Source organism: Accipiter gentilis, chromosome 14 (assembly GCF_929443795.1).
Source record: "Accipiter gentilis chromosome 14, bAccGen1.1, whole genome shotgun sequence".
NCBI classification, from domain to species: domain Eukaryota; kingdom Metazoa; phylum Chordata; class Aves; order Accipitriformes; family Accipitridae; genus Astur; species Astur gentilis.
In genome coordinates this window covers 2,392,192-2,407,523 of record NC_064893.1, presented here as the reverse complement: position 1 = coordinate 2,407,523, position 15,332 = coordinate 2,392,192, and the positions used below count along the sequence as shown (strand labels likewise).

At 46.8% G+C, this 15,332-nt stretch overlaps 1 protein-coding gene across 5 annotated transcripts in view; it reads right to left on the bottom strand.

Annotated features, from left to right (window-relative positions):
• PDE1C (phosphodiesterase 1C) overlaps window positions 1–15,332 on the bottom strand; it is a 360,443-nt gene that overhangs the window by 66,062 nt on the left and 279,049 nt on the right. For all 5 annotated transcript variants that reach the window (XM_049817292.1, XM_049817291.1, XM_049817293.1 and 2 more), the window contains exons 11-12: window positions 2,229–2,330; window positions 801–921 (exon numbers count right to left, since the gene is read on the bottom strand). In XM_049817292.1, the coding sequence (XP_049673249.1) occupies window positions 801–921; window positions 2,229–2,330 (223 nt within the window). The remainder of the gene's footprint in view (window positions 1–800; window positions 922–2,228; window positions 2,331–15,332) is intronic.

Here is a 15,332-nt window from a genome sequence, read left to right as displayed (position 1 = left end):
AGAAGGCATTCCCACAATGCCTTTAAAAATAGATGCCATTTAAAAAAATTGTTAGAACTTTTTAAAAATTATCATGCATTTTTCTTTTTTGCATTCAGATTTACTATAAAACATGAAGTTATTGAACTTTGGAGGGAAATTAAGCATTTAGTTTTCTGCTTAGTTTAGTAATTCATACTGGTGAAAAGTACCCTAAACACTCCTAAGTGCTCTGTTTACTTTTCCTTTTCTTTTTTTAAGGCAGGTCTTTAAATGCTTTTAATTAGTCACTTGGGGAGCTTATACCTACCACACAGAGCTTAATGATTTGTCTAGATTTGTGGGTCTGTCAACAAGCAGTCCACTGTGAGCTATAAACTAGATCAGTTCACTTCATCTAAATAAGAGTAATGTATTTTTTGCATCTACCCCAACTATATTACGTACAGTTCTACAAAGTACAGCTACCTAAATCTCTTTTCTATGGTTCTACACCTAAGTAGAATGTCACATATTCTATATTTTGCTAATTTGAAACACATATTAGCTTCCCAAATTATAATTTCTACTATGTAGATAACGCCTATATCTGGAGGCAGTGTATCAGACACTAACTTCCCAAGAGGCATAGTAGCCAGCGTTACTGGTGCCAGTTTCGTAGACACTGAGAAGTGCCAGAGAAAGTTTCGTATCATTTAGCAGGTTCTTGCATCAAACAGAGAAAAAGGCAAAGATCTGTGTTCATATTTTCCTACTTCCTTGCCCAATCCTACACAGTTCCTCTGTGCTGCAGAAATACAAAGGAACTTCCCTATCTTTACCTGTCTGAAGAACTCCTCTAGCAGAGACATGGTCCAGCGATGATGGAGATCCCAGGCCTTGGCTGGATGACTGATATCTGCTGTATGCAACAACAGTGATAAGGCTTTCGGCTTGTCAATTCTGAAAACCCAAAGGATCAAACAAATTAATTGTCTGCTCTTGAAGTGAAGAATGACAAAAATTTCACCTAAGCAGGGAAATGGGATCATTAGAATCTTTGGCCAGAATATTAATGGAGTGATTTCTGTGTTGACAAAATCAGACAGCTATGAAAGATTGTCTAATTTCTCCAAAATACACCATTCCTGTTGTAAAAGAGACATTAAGAAGTGCAAAAAGAAACTTTGCTCAGCCTTGCTGAGCTCCTTTCCAGGATTGCCTGTCTGCACAAGCAGGCTTGAAGAGCTGCTGTGTTCCCCATTTCAGCTGGGCTGCATTTTATGCAGCTGAGAAAAGAAGTTGGTCCCTACCATCTTACTGTAGTAAACAGTTAGGATCTGATCTCAGGGGCACTGATGAGTCTACACAGTAACTGATAAAAGTTTCCCTGCTAGAAAACTAGTGTGAGGTCAGGAGATCCTTGCAACTGGTTCCAGAGAACAAAAAAGGCTGCCTATTTCTTAAAACCATAACCTGAGAGGCTAGCCCAAGAACCCAGTAAATGTTGCTTCCTGGGATGGGTAGTCTCATTTTTTAATTCCAGCTTTTGACTGTCTGAAATAGCTGGAAGAGTTGTAGGTTTTGAGAGGACCAAGTGGCTGGCTACCCTCTGGTCTGATACAGGTATAATTCTGGGAGGCTCTGGACAGACCTGTGTCCAGGGTGAAAAAATGACCATAACTCAGAGCTTTCTGCAGTATGAAAGGAATTTTATGGGGAAGAGCTGTGGACAAAATATGACAGCTCCCAGTGGTGTATTAGGAAGAAGAAAAGGCCTTTCCCATTCTGCTCCATCTGTTATTTTCGAGTCCTTCCCTCAGTGGATCTCAAGTTGTTTTCATCTGTCCTCTGGTTATGGAGCAGGCCCCCTGCAGAGGTGGCAGCTGATACCATCTGCAGAAGGGCAATGTGTAAGTTGTGTTCTGCAGATCCTATAACCTTGAGTCATAGTCAAGCTGTAGAGGTCACTCAGCTGGATCATGTCCTTGATGTTACCCTGATATGCAAAGGGAAATGCCCAGGGAGGCTTATCCCAACACGGGACCTTTGCAAGCTTTGGTCCACCAGTACAGAATAGAGTTGTGTGTATACGGGGGTGCCAGTCCACTCCTAAGTGAATTAATTCAAAATTCAACAGCAGAAAGAGAATTTATGTGGACATCAAAGAGAATGAGGGCCTCTGGAGAGGTGCTTTTGAAGTCAAACACAATGGCAAAGCACCAGCTGAAATGCAGCCCCTCACTGCACAGTGTTGTGAAGTGACTCACCCTTCTGGCTGCTGCAAAGCATTCTTCATGGCTTTGATTTGCTGGAAGTGACAGGACATATCGGTGGCCAACACCATCTCAATCACTAGAGCTCTGAATTCCCTTTTAGATGGCATCACGATGAGAGGAACAAGGAAAGAGAAACACAAAAACCAGCATCAGACACACTCCAATTTCTTTTGTTGTCTATCTGTAAATTATGGACAGTACTTCTGCCTTTGTATGTCACTCTTTCCATTACCCCTCTTTCAGGGATGGGGAAAAGGATGAATGATTTTCTACACAAACACAGGAGTGGGAGGGCTGCAAATTAAGCCAGGTGGCTAATCCTTGCTAAGAGAAATCCTGGATGTTTTTTGAAGACCATGTTAGTATTAGTACTCCTTTTTCAATTAAGCACAAACCTCTTAAATTGATTTCTTTTATAGGGCATTCTTAGAAGGAAGTAAAAAGACTGTTTAAAGCCTCAGCATGAATCAGGTGAACTTTTGAACCTGAATCTCTATCCAATTGACTAAAACTGGTTGATACCTATGTTGAAAGTTTAGTCATATTATTAAAGGAAAAACAGCATGTTAAAAAAAAACGTCCTAGATGTATATATGCAGTCAAGACCTTTGAGAACCTGCATTACTTCGCTGATATTAATTCAAACTATTCCTGTATGAATTTTTGTTAAGCAAACTTCTTTAGGATCCTGTTGCAATTCATTTGCAGATAATACGGATGTCCTAGACATTTTAAAATATCACAACATTCTGATCTAGCACACAATACAAATTTATTTTCTCCTTCTCTCAGTTCAGCTATTCACAGGTTAACAGAAGAAGAACAGCCCAAGGTTAGCATACCAGCTCATAATTTGGGAGATTCAAATATGGGTCAGCTTTCATTTAAAAATAAAAGTTACCATTCTTCTTTTCATGAATGTTTCATGAAGGACATGGTCTATTTTCAGCATGCTTCTCTTGCCTCTAGTGGCTGTGCTCAAGTTCCAGCCCCAGGCCACCACTGTGTAGAGACACAAGACTGTTGTGCTTACCCCAGCCCACGGGTGACACATAATGAGTCACCCCACCAGGAGTTCTGCACGCATGTTAAGATACATCATCTGGCCTCGCTATTACCCCAGTGCACCCACCTCCACCACCCCACCATTATGTACAATCAGTTGCATAGCCAAGAGCATTCAAGATGATGATATGGTGGCTGAAAATGAACTTATTTTAAATTATTTTGAATCTTTTTTTTTCACCAGTCCTGGTCAGTTCCCTGGTCTGGTTCATTCCCAGCAGCACAAACCTCTCTGTCAATACAAACAAGAGATGCAGAGAACATGAATGTATATCAATGAACTTTTAAAAGAAGAGGGTGTCATTATGCTGTGGGAACAATTAGTGCTTGGGATTATTCCTGGGAAACAGCAGACACTTCACTGCACCCTCTGGAGTGCAACTCCATCCTAACGGACTGCATGGGAGACTTTGTGCATAGCTTATTGCAGTAAGAATGCAAAAGCAAAGGGCTCAGCTCAAGCAAATGAGTCACTGACTTCAGTCCCAGCATCTACGTATGCTCACAAGCACACAAATACTAGTTTCCCCTTCATAGATGTAAGTCTGGAATATGCACATTCGCTGACCTCCGCACATATTTCAGAACACTGTTTCCTCTGAACCAGAGAGGAAGAATACTTCAGAGACATTAACAAAGAAAGTATTTTAAGACTGAGGAGTTCTTCTTTGTCACTTCAAACAGCAGGCATCACAACAGCAGGTGACTTTGAAAGGCATGTGGACACAGGTAATTTACTGGGCATAGGTAATGCATGAGAGAAAATCTCAAAAGGCATACCCTAGAGGACAATAGGTTTGTGCATTTGTTGCCAGGTGGAGCTAAGGCTGAAACACGTTACAGAGAGAATTAAGCACAGGTATTTTGACTTTTCTTGGTTTTGCTTCTCAGTCACATCGGAGCCTGGGATACACACAGCTGTTACTTTTTGCTCCGACCAGCTTTAGCACTTTGTTTCTGCCATTGTCTTCTAAGTCTACACAACACGTTATGGTGCTGCAGTCTGAATGCTGCATAGCAGCCCTGGCTCAATAGTCCCCAGAAACTCTTTGCAAGAGGTGTTTCCACTGAGGTCTCACTGGACTGTATTTAATGATGCTAATAATGCACAAAAGCCCGTCCATGTTTTACATGACACCCTTTCAGAGTGATCTGTCTTTACTTGGGGCTAGCACCTTTATGTCAGAGAAGCCCAGTCTACGTAAAAGCAGAGGAAAAAGCAGAAAAGCAAGCCAACTGAAACAGTTTCATCTTCTCTACCTTTCAGAAAACATATTTTACCATCTCAAAGAAGAAAGGAGGTAAGAGAAGAGCCTGCACTACTTTCAAATGCCTGCATGTTGCTGTGAAACTGTGCAAAAGTATAGCACTGAACACAGAGGCTTTATCAATGTTATTACTATCGACATACGGTCAAGAGGCAGGCAAATTCAGCTTTCACTTCCACTGTTGCCAGTGGGACTATAAAGTCAGAGAACCCCCTGCTATTCCTGCAGTATCTTCTTCTCCTTTATTCCCCATGATGCAAACCCAGGTTTGTATTCAGGAAGAAGTTCATGAAGAACCAAAGTCAATTCACTCAAATAGTAATTGTCCTGAGCGATTCATTAAAGAACTTGACTCAAGAAAAATTATCCAAGTCTTTATCATCTATCAGCTATATCAAGCTGATATAGGCAGGCACGCCCCTGAGTTCATCTCCTCCAGAGAGTCACAGTTGCACCGGGCTAGAGTATTCACAAGCATGGTCATATCAGAACATTTTCCAATAAAGATTACTTGCCTATCAACTCAGGCCAAGGAAATGTCCTAGAGACAAGCTGCCCTCTGACCATTACTACCTAAACCTATCTCCTGTTTTATTCCTGCTCATGCGGCATCATGGCAACAAGTACGGTACGAATACAGAAAAGGTGTCCTGAGATCTCCATCACCCAGAATGCTTTTCATTACAGGAAAATGACAGCGCTCACCAGCACCTCCTCCCCACCGACACCAGCTCGCTCTCTCACCTAAAAGCTCGTAAAAATCTAACCCCCAGAAAAGACAATTCCCTAAAGACGCGGTCTGCACAGTGGCCTTGACAAAGAACCATGAGCCAAAGGAAGAAAGGAAACTAGTAAATAGCAGAGAGGTGACACCTTCCCCCGTGACACCGGTGCCCAGTTTAGAAGTCGGTACTGCTTTCTCTATCTATAGAGGCCACGAAAGCAGAGGACTGGGACGACACAGGAACAAGGGGCACGCTGGGATGCGCTGTCACCGTGGCAGCACAGGCACGGCCAGCCGTCACCAGAAACACCTTCGCAGCCAGCTTCGTTTTCCTTCTTCCAACCACACCACAGTCGGCAAGATTGCTCTTTGCAGACTGCTGCTCATTGAGTCGCTGTGGAGGAAGGAAAGACACCTCCCTTCCCTCCTTAACTGATGCGGTGCTCTCAACAGCTTTTACGCTGTACATGGGAATCACCTGATGGGAGGGAAGCACCTCCACACCCTTCACCCTAAGCACTCCCCTGAAGAGCCCGTAGCCAAGATCAAATCGGTCCTGCGTGCTTGTCTAGAGGCACGACTGATCTGCAGCTATTCTATGAGCAACGCCAGGGCAGCTCTGGCTTCATCTTCAAGCACCCGTTCAGTAGCTGAGGCAAGAACTAGCCGGGGACAGCAATCCCCCAGGGGCCTTCCCGCTCTCAGAGTGAACCCCCCCCCTCCAGGCCCCGAGGACCTCCCCCGGTGGCCCTACAACGGCCTCCTCCCGCCGGCCCTGCGCAGCAGCCCAGAGGACGCCAGGCCCTCTCCTCCCCTCTGCCCCTCTCTGCTGCTGTCAGGTGCGGGGACAAGGCCACTTGCAGGCAGCCCAGCGGCTGGAGGGTAATGGAGACTCCCTGACCCTCCGGGGACACTGTGGCCACCGTCCCGTCAAGGGGACCCCAGGCCTGGCACGAGGAGGGGGCTGGGGCTGGAGCCCAGGGCACACAAGGGCAGCTGCAGGGCAGCCCCGGTGCCCGAGGGGCGGCCTTTCTCTCTGGCAAGCAAAATGGCCACCTGGAATGGGGCATCATGGGCCACCACGCCAGCCACCCTAACTGCCTTTGGTGACGTCACCAGCCTTCCGGCACAGGAGCTGGCAGCCCTGCAGCCGGCCCACTGCTCGCTGAGCAGCTACAGGCTCTGACACCACGCGTGCTTGGTAGAGGAGGACCCGGCGAAGCAAGGCGAGAGCCCACGCTCAGGGGCAAGACAGAGGAGAGGTTCTCGGAACCACTCAGCATGCCTCCGCAGCCCAAAAAACGCAAGCAGGCTGACGGGAGGAGCAGCACCTACGGCAAGGCGAGTCGAGCCCACGGAGGTCGGCCTGCCGCACAATGGCGACGAGCCCATGGAGGTGGGCCCACCTCCACAGGAGGAAGAGCCCATGGAGGTGGGCCCACCTCCCGCAGGGCTGATGGGGCACCACACCACCATGCCCGGGGTTCCTCCAGCAGCATGCTGCCCAAAGTGCCGCAGGACCACCGGGGGCTCTCCGGGACCCTCCAAGCAGCCAGCTCCCAACAAGCGGCGCCAGCCCTCAGCGGGCCAGAAACAGCCACGGCCGCTCGGCAGGCTCAGCAGAAACTTCACCCGGCTTGACAGCCGCAGATGAGACCTGCTTGCCCACCCCCCACCCCCGCCCCTCCTCAAGGGGGGCCATCTCCTCCGCCCTCAGCCCCGGGGAAGAGGCGAGGAGAGGGGCTGCCATCTTCTGGCCGGCAGCACCACTGCACCAGGAGGAGTCCCTTGGAGCCCACTGAAGACTGCCAGATGCCCCTGCAGACCGCCGGAGGGAGGGAGAGAGACCGCCGGAGACCGTCGGAGGCAGGGACAGAGACCGCCGGAGACCGCCGGAGCGAGGGACAGAGACCGCCGGAGACCGCCGAACCCCCCTGGGCGCCGCTGGCCGAACCCCGCTGGACGAGCCTCCTGGACTCCCCTGGAGCGCCACCCAGGTTATTGGGGCCTGGACGTGGCATTTGGTCACTCTGAGGGTGACAAAGCCAGCGTGGGGCGGCTGTCCTCAGCTAGCTCTCGCCTCAGCTACCAAGATGAAGCCAGACCCACCCTGGCACTGCGCAGAGGATAGCAAAAGAGGGTCACCAAAGAAGGTAGATGCCCCATCCCTGCAAACATTCAAGACGGACAGTCAGCGCTTTAGAAAAGCACCAGCCTCAGTTCTGACCGGAAGAAGTTTTGACAAGATTGGGCAATAAACAATTCAAAAACCCAATAAAAAAAATAAAGCCCAATTAAAAAACAATAAGCCCCAATAAAAGCCAGTTTAAATCCCAAAACAACGCTCTCCTCTCTCACTCCGCACTCTGGAGAGTGTATGCGGACTCCCGTGTCCTGTTCTGGTCTCCCCAGGACAGGAAAGACCTGACAAACACGGTGCGGGCCCAGCCCGGCGCCTTCGAGATGGTGAGGGGCCGGGGCATGTGGCACACCAGGGCAGGCAGAGGGAACTGCTGCCGTGTAGCTGGGAGAAGAGAAGGCTCAGGGCTGGGTCTGACCACTGATCTTCCACAATGCTGGAAAGCAATTGCTTTCCTGACCCAATACCACCTCGAAAACCATCCTGTTGATCTCCCACACGTGCTTCACTTACACTAGTTTTGGTACCCAGAACAGCAAAGGCCTTGTGTAAAAAATAAAATAAATAAATACATAAAAGAGAGAGAGCTCCATTTCCCCCAGCTTGCATCCCTCCTCTCTTTGGTAGGGTACAAGCCACGGGCTCATCTCTCCTACCTGCTTGATCAAACAAGAAGTACGAGAGCACTCAAGTGCGAGTGTCGTTTGCCAACACGCACGGAAGCGGCCTCGCATCTCTAGTTCACCAGAGAGGTGAGAAACAAACTTCACCTCAATGCTAAAACACAGAAGTGGAGCTTTGCCATGAAAACTGGTTCTACAGGAAAAAACACATCTGGGAGCTCCTGAGCTCCTCTGGCTTTAAGGTCTTTAACCCCACAGCCAGCAGGGAGCAAGCCGTGCTGTCAACTACTTTTTTACACCTTGGTTTCCACTCAACAGCACTGATTGCTTTGCTCCCACATGGAGCCATGGAGCGGACTGGCAGGTATCCAGCACAGGTTACTGGAGCCCAGGGCTTGCTGCAAACCAGGGAACACACAAAACTGACAGTCCTGGTGCGCCTCAGGGACTTCACATCCAGTTTGCTCTGTACATAGGTGAAAACATTGGGGCGGTGGGGTTTGGTTTGGTGTGGTTTACAAGAGGGTTTTGGCTTTGGTTTTCTTTCTAGCTGCTACCTCATCTCTCTCCCTCTTTGAGCAAAAAAAAGGCAAACTATTCCATTGCTTACTCCTGTATTTTCATGCCCTTCCAGTTCTCTCTTTTTTAACACTTGCCTAGCTTTATTGCACTCCCAGACAGAATAGGAAACCCCATTCGGCACCCTGGCAAGAGGGGCTAGAACAAAACAGCACTCATTCATTCACAGATGAGTTGCGGCTAAATTACTAACACACCCAAGAAGCAGCACGGTGGGAAAAGGCAGTTAGTTCTGAACATACACAGGCAGGAGGGCTGTTTCCATCCAGTCCCTTTTCAAAGCAGAGTAGCCCCAAGTGAAAACTGCCCTTCTTCAACGGTTTCAGGAGAAAAAGGGGATCCATTTGCCCACCATTATAATGCAATTCGCATTACTCAACGCTCTATTATTCTTACTGACTACAGCCTTCAGTGCATTTTCATTAACTAAGGGCCCTAAAAGCAGCAGGGACCAATTTAGGATCTCACCGGAGGGTTCAGGTATGCATCTGTAGTAGTTGCAAATTCGACCTAATTCCTATTTACTTCAGACACAATCAGGAGCAACTGACACACCTTTGGTCAGAATCTGGCAGTCTGGATCAGGTCTCGAGACAGACAGGGCCTGACTCCTTCCAAATATGTCTTTGATAAACACTGCAATCCACAGGGGCAGTCTACATTCAACACAGGAGACTGGGGACATGTTTACAGCAGGCACTGGAGCACGTTACTCCTCCGCGAAGAGCATCCAGGTCTGCCTTCAGAATTGAAAGCAACACAACTGTGGCAATCAAGGGACCGCATGCACAAAAGGTTGCTCCCGAACGCAAGTCAGTACAGCCGGCTTTGCTGTAGAGTCTGGATGGAGAGCAGCATCTCCCGGGAACCGCTCTCGTCATCCTCAGGTAAGTGGAATGAATTGTCCTTCGGAGGTACTGCCTTGCTCCCGTAAGTAAGAAGAAAGCTTAGAGAATTTGCTTCTTCACGTGAGGTGAAGTGAATTCCAACAAAAGTGAGTTGGCACAATCACCCGGCAGAGCTGTGGCAGAGTGAAAAAGGGAGCTTGGGCTTCTCATTTGTCCTCTTTTACATCACTGTTTGTGGCAACAAAAATACAGTCACATGAAAATGGTCGCTACTGACAACTCTGTTATGGCTCTGTTAGGGCTTCAGAATGGGTTTTCTTGCAGGTCCCCTCAGTGAAGATCCTTTGTGGACTCACAGTCTTTTTCACAGACCTGGCTGTGCTGCTTGGCTGACTAATTAGGGATTTTAATATTTCTCCTTACACTTCCAGATGTTTTTATCTTATGGTAGAACATGCATTTCCCTAAGAGCAGAGGCCAGGAGCCAAGCAGTCATTACATCCTCAACCTATAACTTACCACTGAGACAAAGTTACAAGTTACCAAATTTGAAAAGAAATTCTAAGCTAACTTGCCCATGGCTTTTACTAATCCCTGCAGAATTAGGGAAAGGAACAATTAGGTGGAGACAGCAGGTTGTCAGGGAACAGGGTCAGGAAAAGCAACTGGAGAAGAGGGAAACCTGAAGTGAATTGCATGGCTTAGTACATGCTGAATAATAACTCATCCTGTGGCCAGTGTCACAGCTTTGATATTTTTTTTTTCTAACCAATGTCCTGCAGATGATTCACGTTGAAACATGGTATCTGGCACAGTCCCACCAGCCAGCACAGTTTTACAGTATCTTTACCACTGATTGTTGAGATAGACTCTGGCTGACTTTACGTCTAAATACTTTGAAGCCTTGCATTGATCCATCTGGCAAAGACCTTCATTTCCTCTTTACCATCATTACTTCATGGTTTTACCTTCCTTGCCTCAGAGAACATCACATCATTTTGTTGGATGCTTTGTTAGATGCGCCTTTGCTCCGTATCAGTGTCCACCTTAGAGCTGTATCCTAGTGAAGGACTCGCATCCCCTTGCACTCATGGGAAAGGGACAGGAAAAAGGCCACTTTAGACCACTTAATCCCTATGCTAGGAACCAACCTTAACATCTCTTCAGGTGAGCTATTGTCCTGGTTTCAGCTGGAATAGTTAACTGTCTTCCTAGTAGCTGGTACAGTGCTATGTTTTGAGTTCAGTATGCGAAGAATGTTGATAACACTGATGTTTTCAGTTGTTGCTCGGTAGTGTTTAGACTAAGTCAAGGATTTTTCAGCTTCTTATGCCCAGCCAGGGCACAAGAAGTCAGCACAGGACACAACCAGGGCACCTGACCCAAACTGGCCAACGGAGTATTCCATATACCATGTGATGTCCCATCTAGTATAGCAACTGGGAGGTGGGGGGGCAGGGAATCGCCGCTTGGGGACTGGCTGGGTGTTGGTCGGCGGGTGGTGAGCAATTGCCCTGCGCATCATTTGTACATTCCAATCCTTTTATTACTACTGTTGTCATTTTATTAGTGTTATCATTATCATTATTAGTTTCTTCTTTTCTCTTCTATTAAATCGTTCTTATCTCAACCCACGAGTTTTACTTCTTTTACCCGATTTTCTCCCCCATCCCACTGGATGGGGGGGAGTGAGTGAGCAGCTGCGTGGTGCTTAGTTGCTGGCTGGGGTTAAACCACGACAGCTATTTTGCTCATTTTGTCCAGTTGAAGTCTCAGTACTTTATTCTTACGGAAATGAATAGGAAAAACGCTACATTCAAGGAAACATTTTCAATGGCTGATCCTCACTAAGGGTGTAACAATCAGAATACGCATGTGCCCATCCTGAGTGCATAAAAACAAACTTTTACAAGAAAAGGCTGTGACTATGCAACCATGCACACACTATTATGTACAAAAGAAGGCTCTGACCAAATTTATCTTCAGTCAAAAAACATTCAAGGTTTCTCACCACAATCTTGAAAGGAGTAACACTGATTGACAAAGAGGGCTTAGTACTATTTGAGGGATGAACCCCAAGCAGCTTTACTGAAAAAGTCAGTATTGCATTAAAGGTTACTTCCCAAAGCTGTACTCCAATACAGTGTTAAGGAGCTCCACATGTTCCAGATGCATTTTTAATCCTGCACTTGACAGTAAAGGCCTCGCACTAAACATACTCTGTTTCAATAAACTGCATGGAAATTATTAACAATGAAATACAGTGCCAGAAAAGACATCTGTAACAGTATCTTGGAAAGCATCTGTTCACTTTGCTGTCACTTTATTGTCTCAATTCACTGTGATCTGGTTTCAGTACAGTTTCTTCATTTACTTTTTGATGACTTGCACAAATGGGATGCACGAAATAAGGCAACTCAACCGATTTTCACATATTTCATAAGCAACAGAGGTTTTTATAAATGGAGAAAAAAATGTAGGTTAAGTACTAGCAAGCATTCAACTCTGTTCTCCTTGACTGTAGCCTGAAAGATCTCTTTCAGTCTCATCTGCTTTCCTCACAAAACCTGTGCCCATTTATTTCCCAGCAGTAAAATGTAGCTCCAAGTTTCTACATTTCTTTCCTGAAAATATATTCCCTAACCAGATGACTGAATACCACAAAAGTGATAAAATCCATGTAGACATCTACGATTGCAAAATACACTGACCATCAGATTTTCTCTTACTAGTAGTGTGAAAAAAGCAGTGAGAGCTCAGCTCAGAAAGGCACTTAAGAACTTGCTTTCCAAAAGCCACTACTCAGACCTTTTGCTGAGAGAGATTTATCAGGTATGTCTACAAAATTAAAGTTCAATTTGGACATGCTTTAATAGTTTCCCAAAGCATCCTTCAATACTGACGGTCCTATTTTTGAGTGCCAGTCTGGGAACCTCTGGGCTTCTTGGTTTTCTTCTCAACACCTCAGATCCTGCTCAAGTCAGCCGATGTTGCCAGTGCTTCCCAAATGGCTGCCTGTGGGACTTCAAACTGGCAGGCAAAAGCAAAAGCACACAAAACCCACAATGTTTTGGAATTAGACCACATCCAGACAATGGCCTTTATCCGGCAGCCGCTGCTTCATCAGCAGCTACAAAATAATAAAGCCCTACTTGAGAGAGAACAAAGCAGCAATCCAAGCCACTCCACATTTTTGCTCAAGCAGTTACAGTATTTCTTAGAGAGATGGGTTGTTCTTTAAAACTTTGGGTCTAAGCATATTGCCTCAACAGAACACACACGCTGACACTACGGAAGCAATGAGAAATACCTGAAGCTAGCTTCAATCCAAGCAAAACCAGTTTAAAGTTCCAAAGCAGACCATTTTCCTAAAGACACTATCTATGCAATGAAGCCTACTGTCCTGGGTTCACCTGGGATAGAGTTAATTTTTACAGGAACCTGGGAGGTGGGGGCATAGCAGGGGCAGCTGACCTGAACTAGCCAAGGAGCTATTCCATACCATGGGACATCATGCTCAGTATATAAATGGGGAGCGGGCGGGGGGGTGGTCTCGGTTTTTGGTGGGGGAAGTGGCAGAGCGTCGCTCCTCGGTGGTGAGCAGTTGCACTGTGCATCACTCTTTTTGTATACTTTTTCATTAGTACCGTTGTTGTTGTTGTTGTAATTTTCTTTGTGTTTGTCCCAGTAAACTGCCTTTATCTCAACCCTCGAGGTTCCAGTTTCTTTTTCTTTTCTCTCCTCCGTCTCCTCCCCATCCCACCGGAGTGGGGCGGAGGAGTGAGCGAGCGGCTGTGTCGTCCTTTGTTACCAGCTGGGCTGAAACCACGACAGTCCTTTTTGGCACCCAAAATGGGGCACGAGGGGTTGAGATAACGACAGATCTGGCCAGAATGTGTTGAAACAAATTTGTCATATGCATTTCTGATACTAGATAAATAGATGTTAGTCACAATGTTGTTTCATTTGTTTACATGGTGGCATTTTGTAAGCTCTTATATGCTCTATGTATTGTCTGTAATTGCGTATCTCATCTCTGGGAGAGTGATTGGGATTATCATTTTGCTGTACTGGGCAATGTCGACTTGTAAAATGATTACATCACTGGTCATGAGGTTAAGCTGGTATCTCTATGAGGCAGTGATATCATTTCCATACTTTGGGCACCTTCTGTCGGATTTTGTTGGTAATTACACCCAATCCATGGGGAAGTTAGGGGGGGGATACCTCCCCCCGTCCGTTCACCTCCGTTTTCTCCTTCCGACTAATTACAACAGCTTTCGAGAATTTTGAATATCCTTGGGATGCGCAAGCCAGTGTGCTGTTAGTGCTATGCCTCCTGAATATTTTTCAGGTCTTGTTTAGGGCTACAAAAAGGCTCTTTAAGAGTACCACCCAGAGATCTGCCCCAAAGCTGGATATTCATGGGTGGCACGGCATGCGGGAGGATGTGGGCAGGTATCTAGAGAACTTATCACCTCCAGTGACTTGGAAGTTCACTCCAAAACAACTACAGAACCCTCATGAAGTGATAGAATATTTGAAAGAAAAATGCTGTGGCTATCCCAGAGACACACAACTCACTACAATGTGCTGGGCCCTGGCCAGTATCTACCAAACACTGCTGGATATTATGCAGCACCCTCGGGGGAAAAGGAGGAAAAGATGGAAAACAGGACAACAGGCACCATGGCTACCCCAACCCTGACAACAGACACCGTGGCTACCCCAACCCCAACAACAGGTACCGTGGCTGCCCCTACCCCGGTGGCAGATACTGCAGTTAAACCAGAGAACGAACCTGTGCCAGTATCAGTCGCCCCTGTACAGAAAAAGAAACACAAAAAAATCAGTTTGCTTAGCGAGAGATGAAGATAAACCAGGGTCATCACGAGAACAGGAGGAAGAGGCAGAACCTGAAATAATTACCCGATCTCTATCCCTGAGTGAGTTGCGTGACATGCGAAAAGATTTTAGCCACCACCCAGGTGAGCACATTGTTACCTGGCTGCTCTGATGCTGGGATAGTGGGGCTAGTAGTGTGGAATTAGAGGGTAAGGAAGCTAAGCAGTTGGGATCTCTGTCTAGGGAAGGGGGCATCGACAAGGCGATTGGGAGAAAAACACAAGTCCTCAGCCTCTGGAGGCGACTTCTGTTGGGTGTAAAGGAAAGATACCCCTTCAGAGATGAAGTTACATGTCACCAAGGCAAGTGGACCACCATGGAGAGAGGTATCCAGTACCTGAGAGAATTAGCCGTGCTGGAGGTGATTTATAATGATCCAGAAAATGCTCAGTCGCCCACAGATCCAGATGAAGTCCAATGCACACAACCCATGTGGCGGAAGTTTCTACGAAGCGCACCACCAACCTATGCCAACTCATTGGCAGTAATGTCCTGGAAAGAAGGCTACGGACAAAGGGTGGATGAATTGGCTGTCCAACTCTGGCAATACGAAGGAAGTCTCTCTTCCTCCCTACGGGCCTGTGTCTCAGCTGTAGAGGAGCTGTCCCGAGAGTTCCAGCAATTCAAAGTGGATCTGTCCTCCTCCTCACCTGTACAGGCCCGCATCGCAGTTATTGGGAGTAAGTGTTCCTCTGCCCAAGAGAGAGGAGAGAGAAAGTACACACGACGGGATAACCTGTGGTTTTACCTGCGTGACCATGGAGAGGACATGAGGAAGTGGGATGGAAAACCTACCTCAGTCTTGGATGCACGGGTACAGGAGTTGCGAGAAAAAACAACCAGAAAAGAGGATTCTTCTTGGAAAACTGCTGCTCCAGTTTCCCATGAGCAGTCCCCCAGACGCAGTAGATGGGCTGATCTCATTTCTGATCCTCTTGAAGGG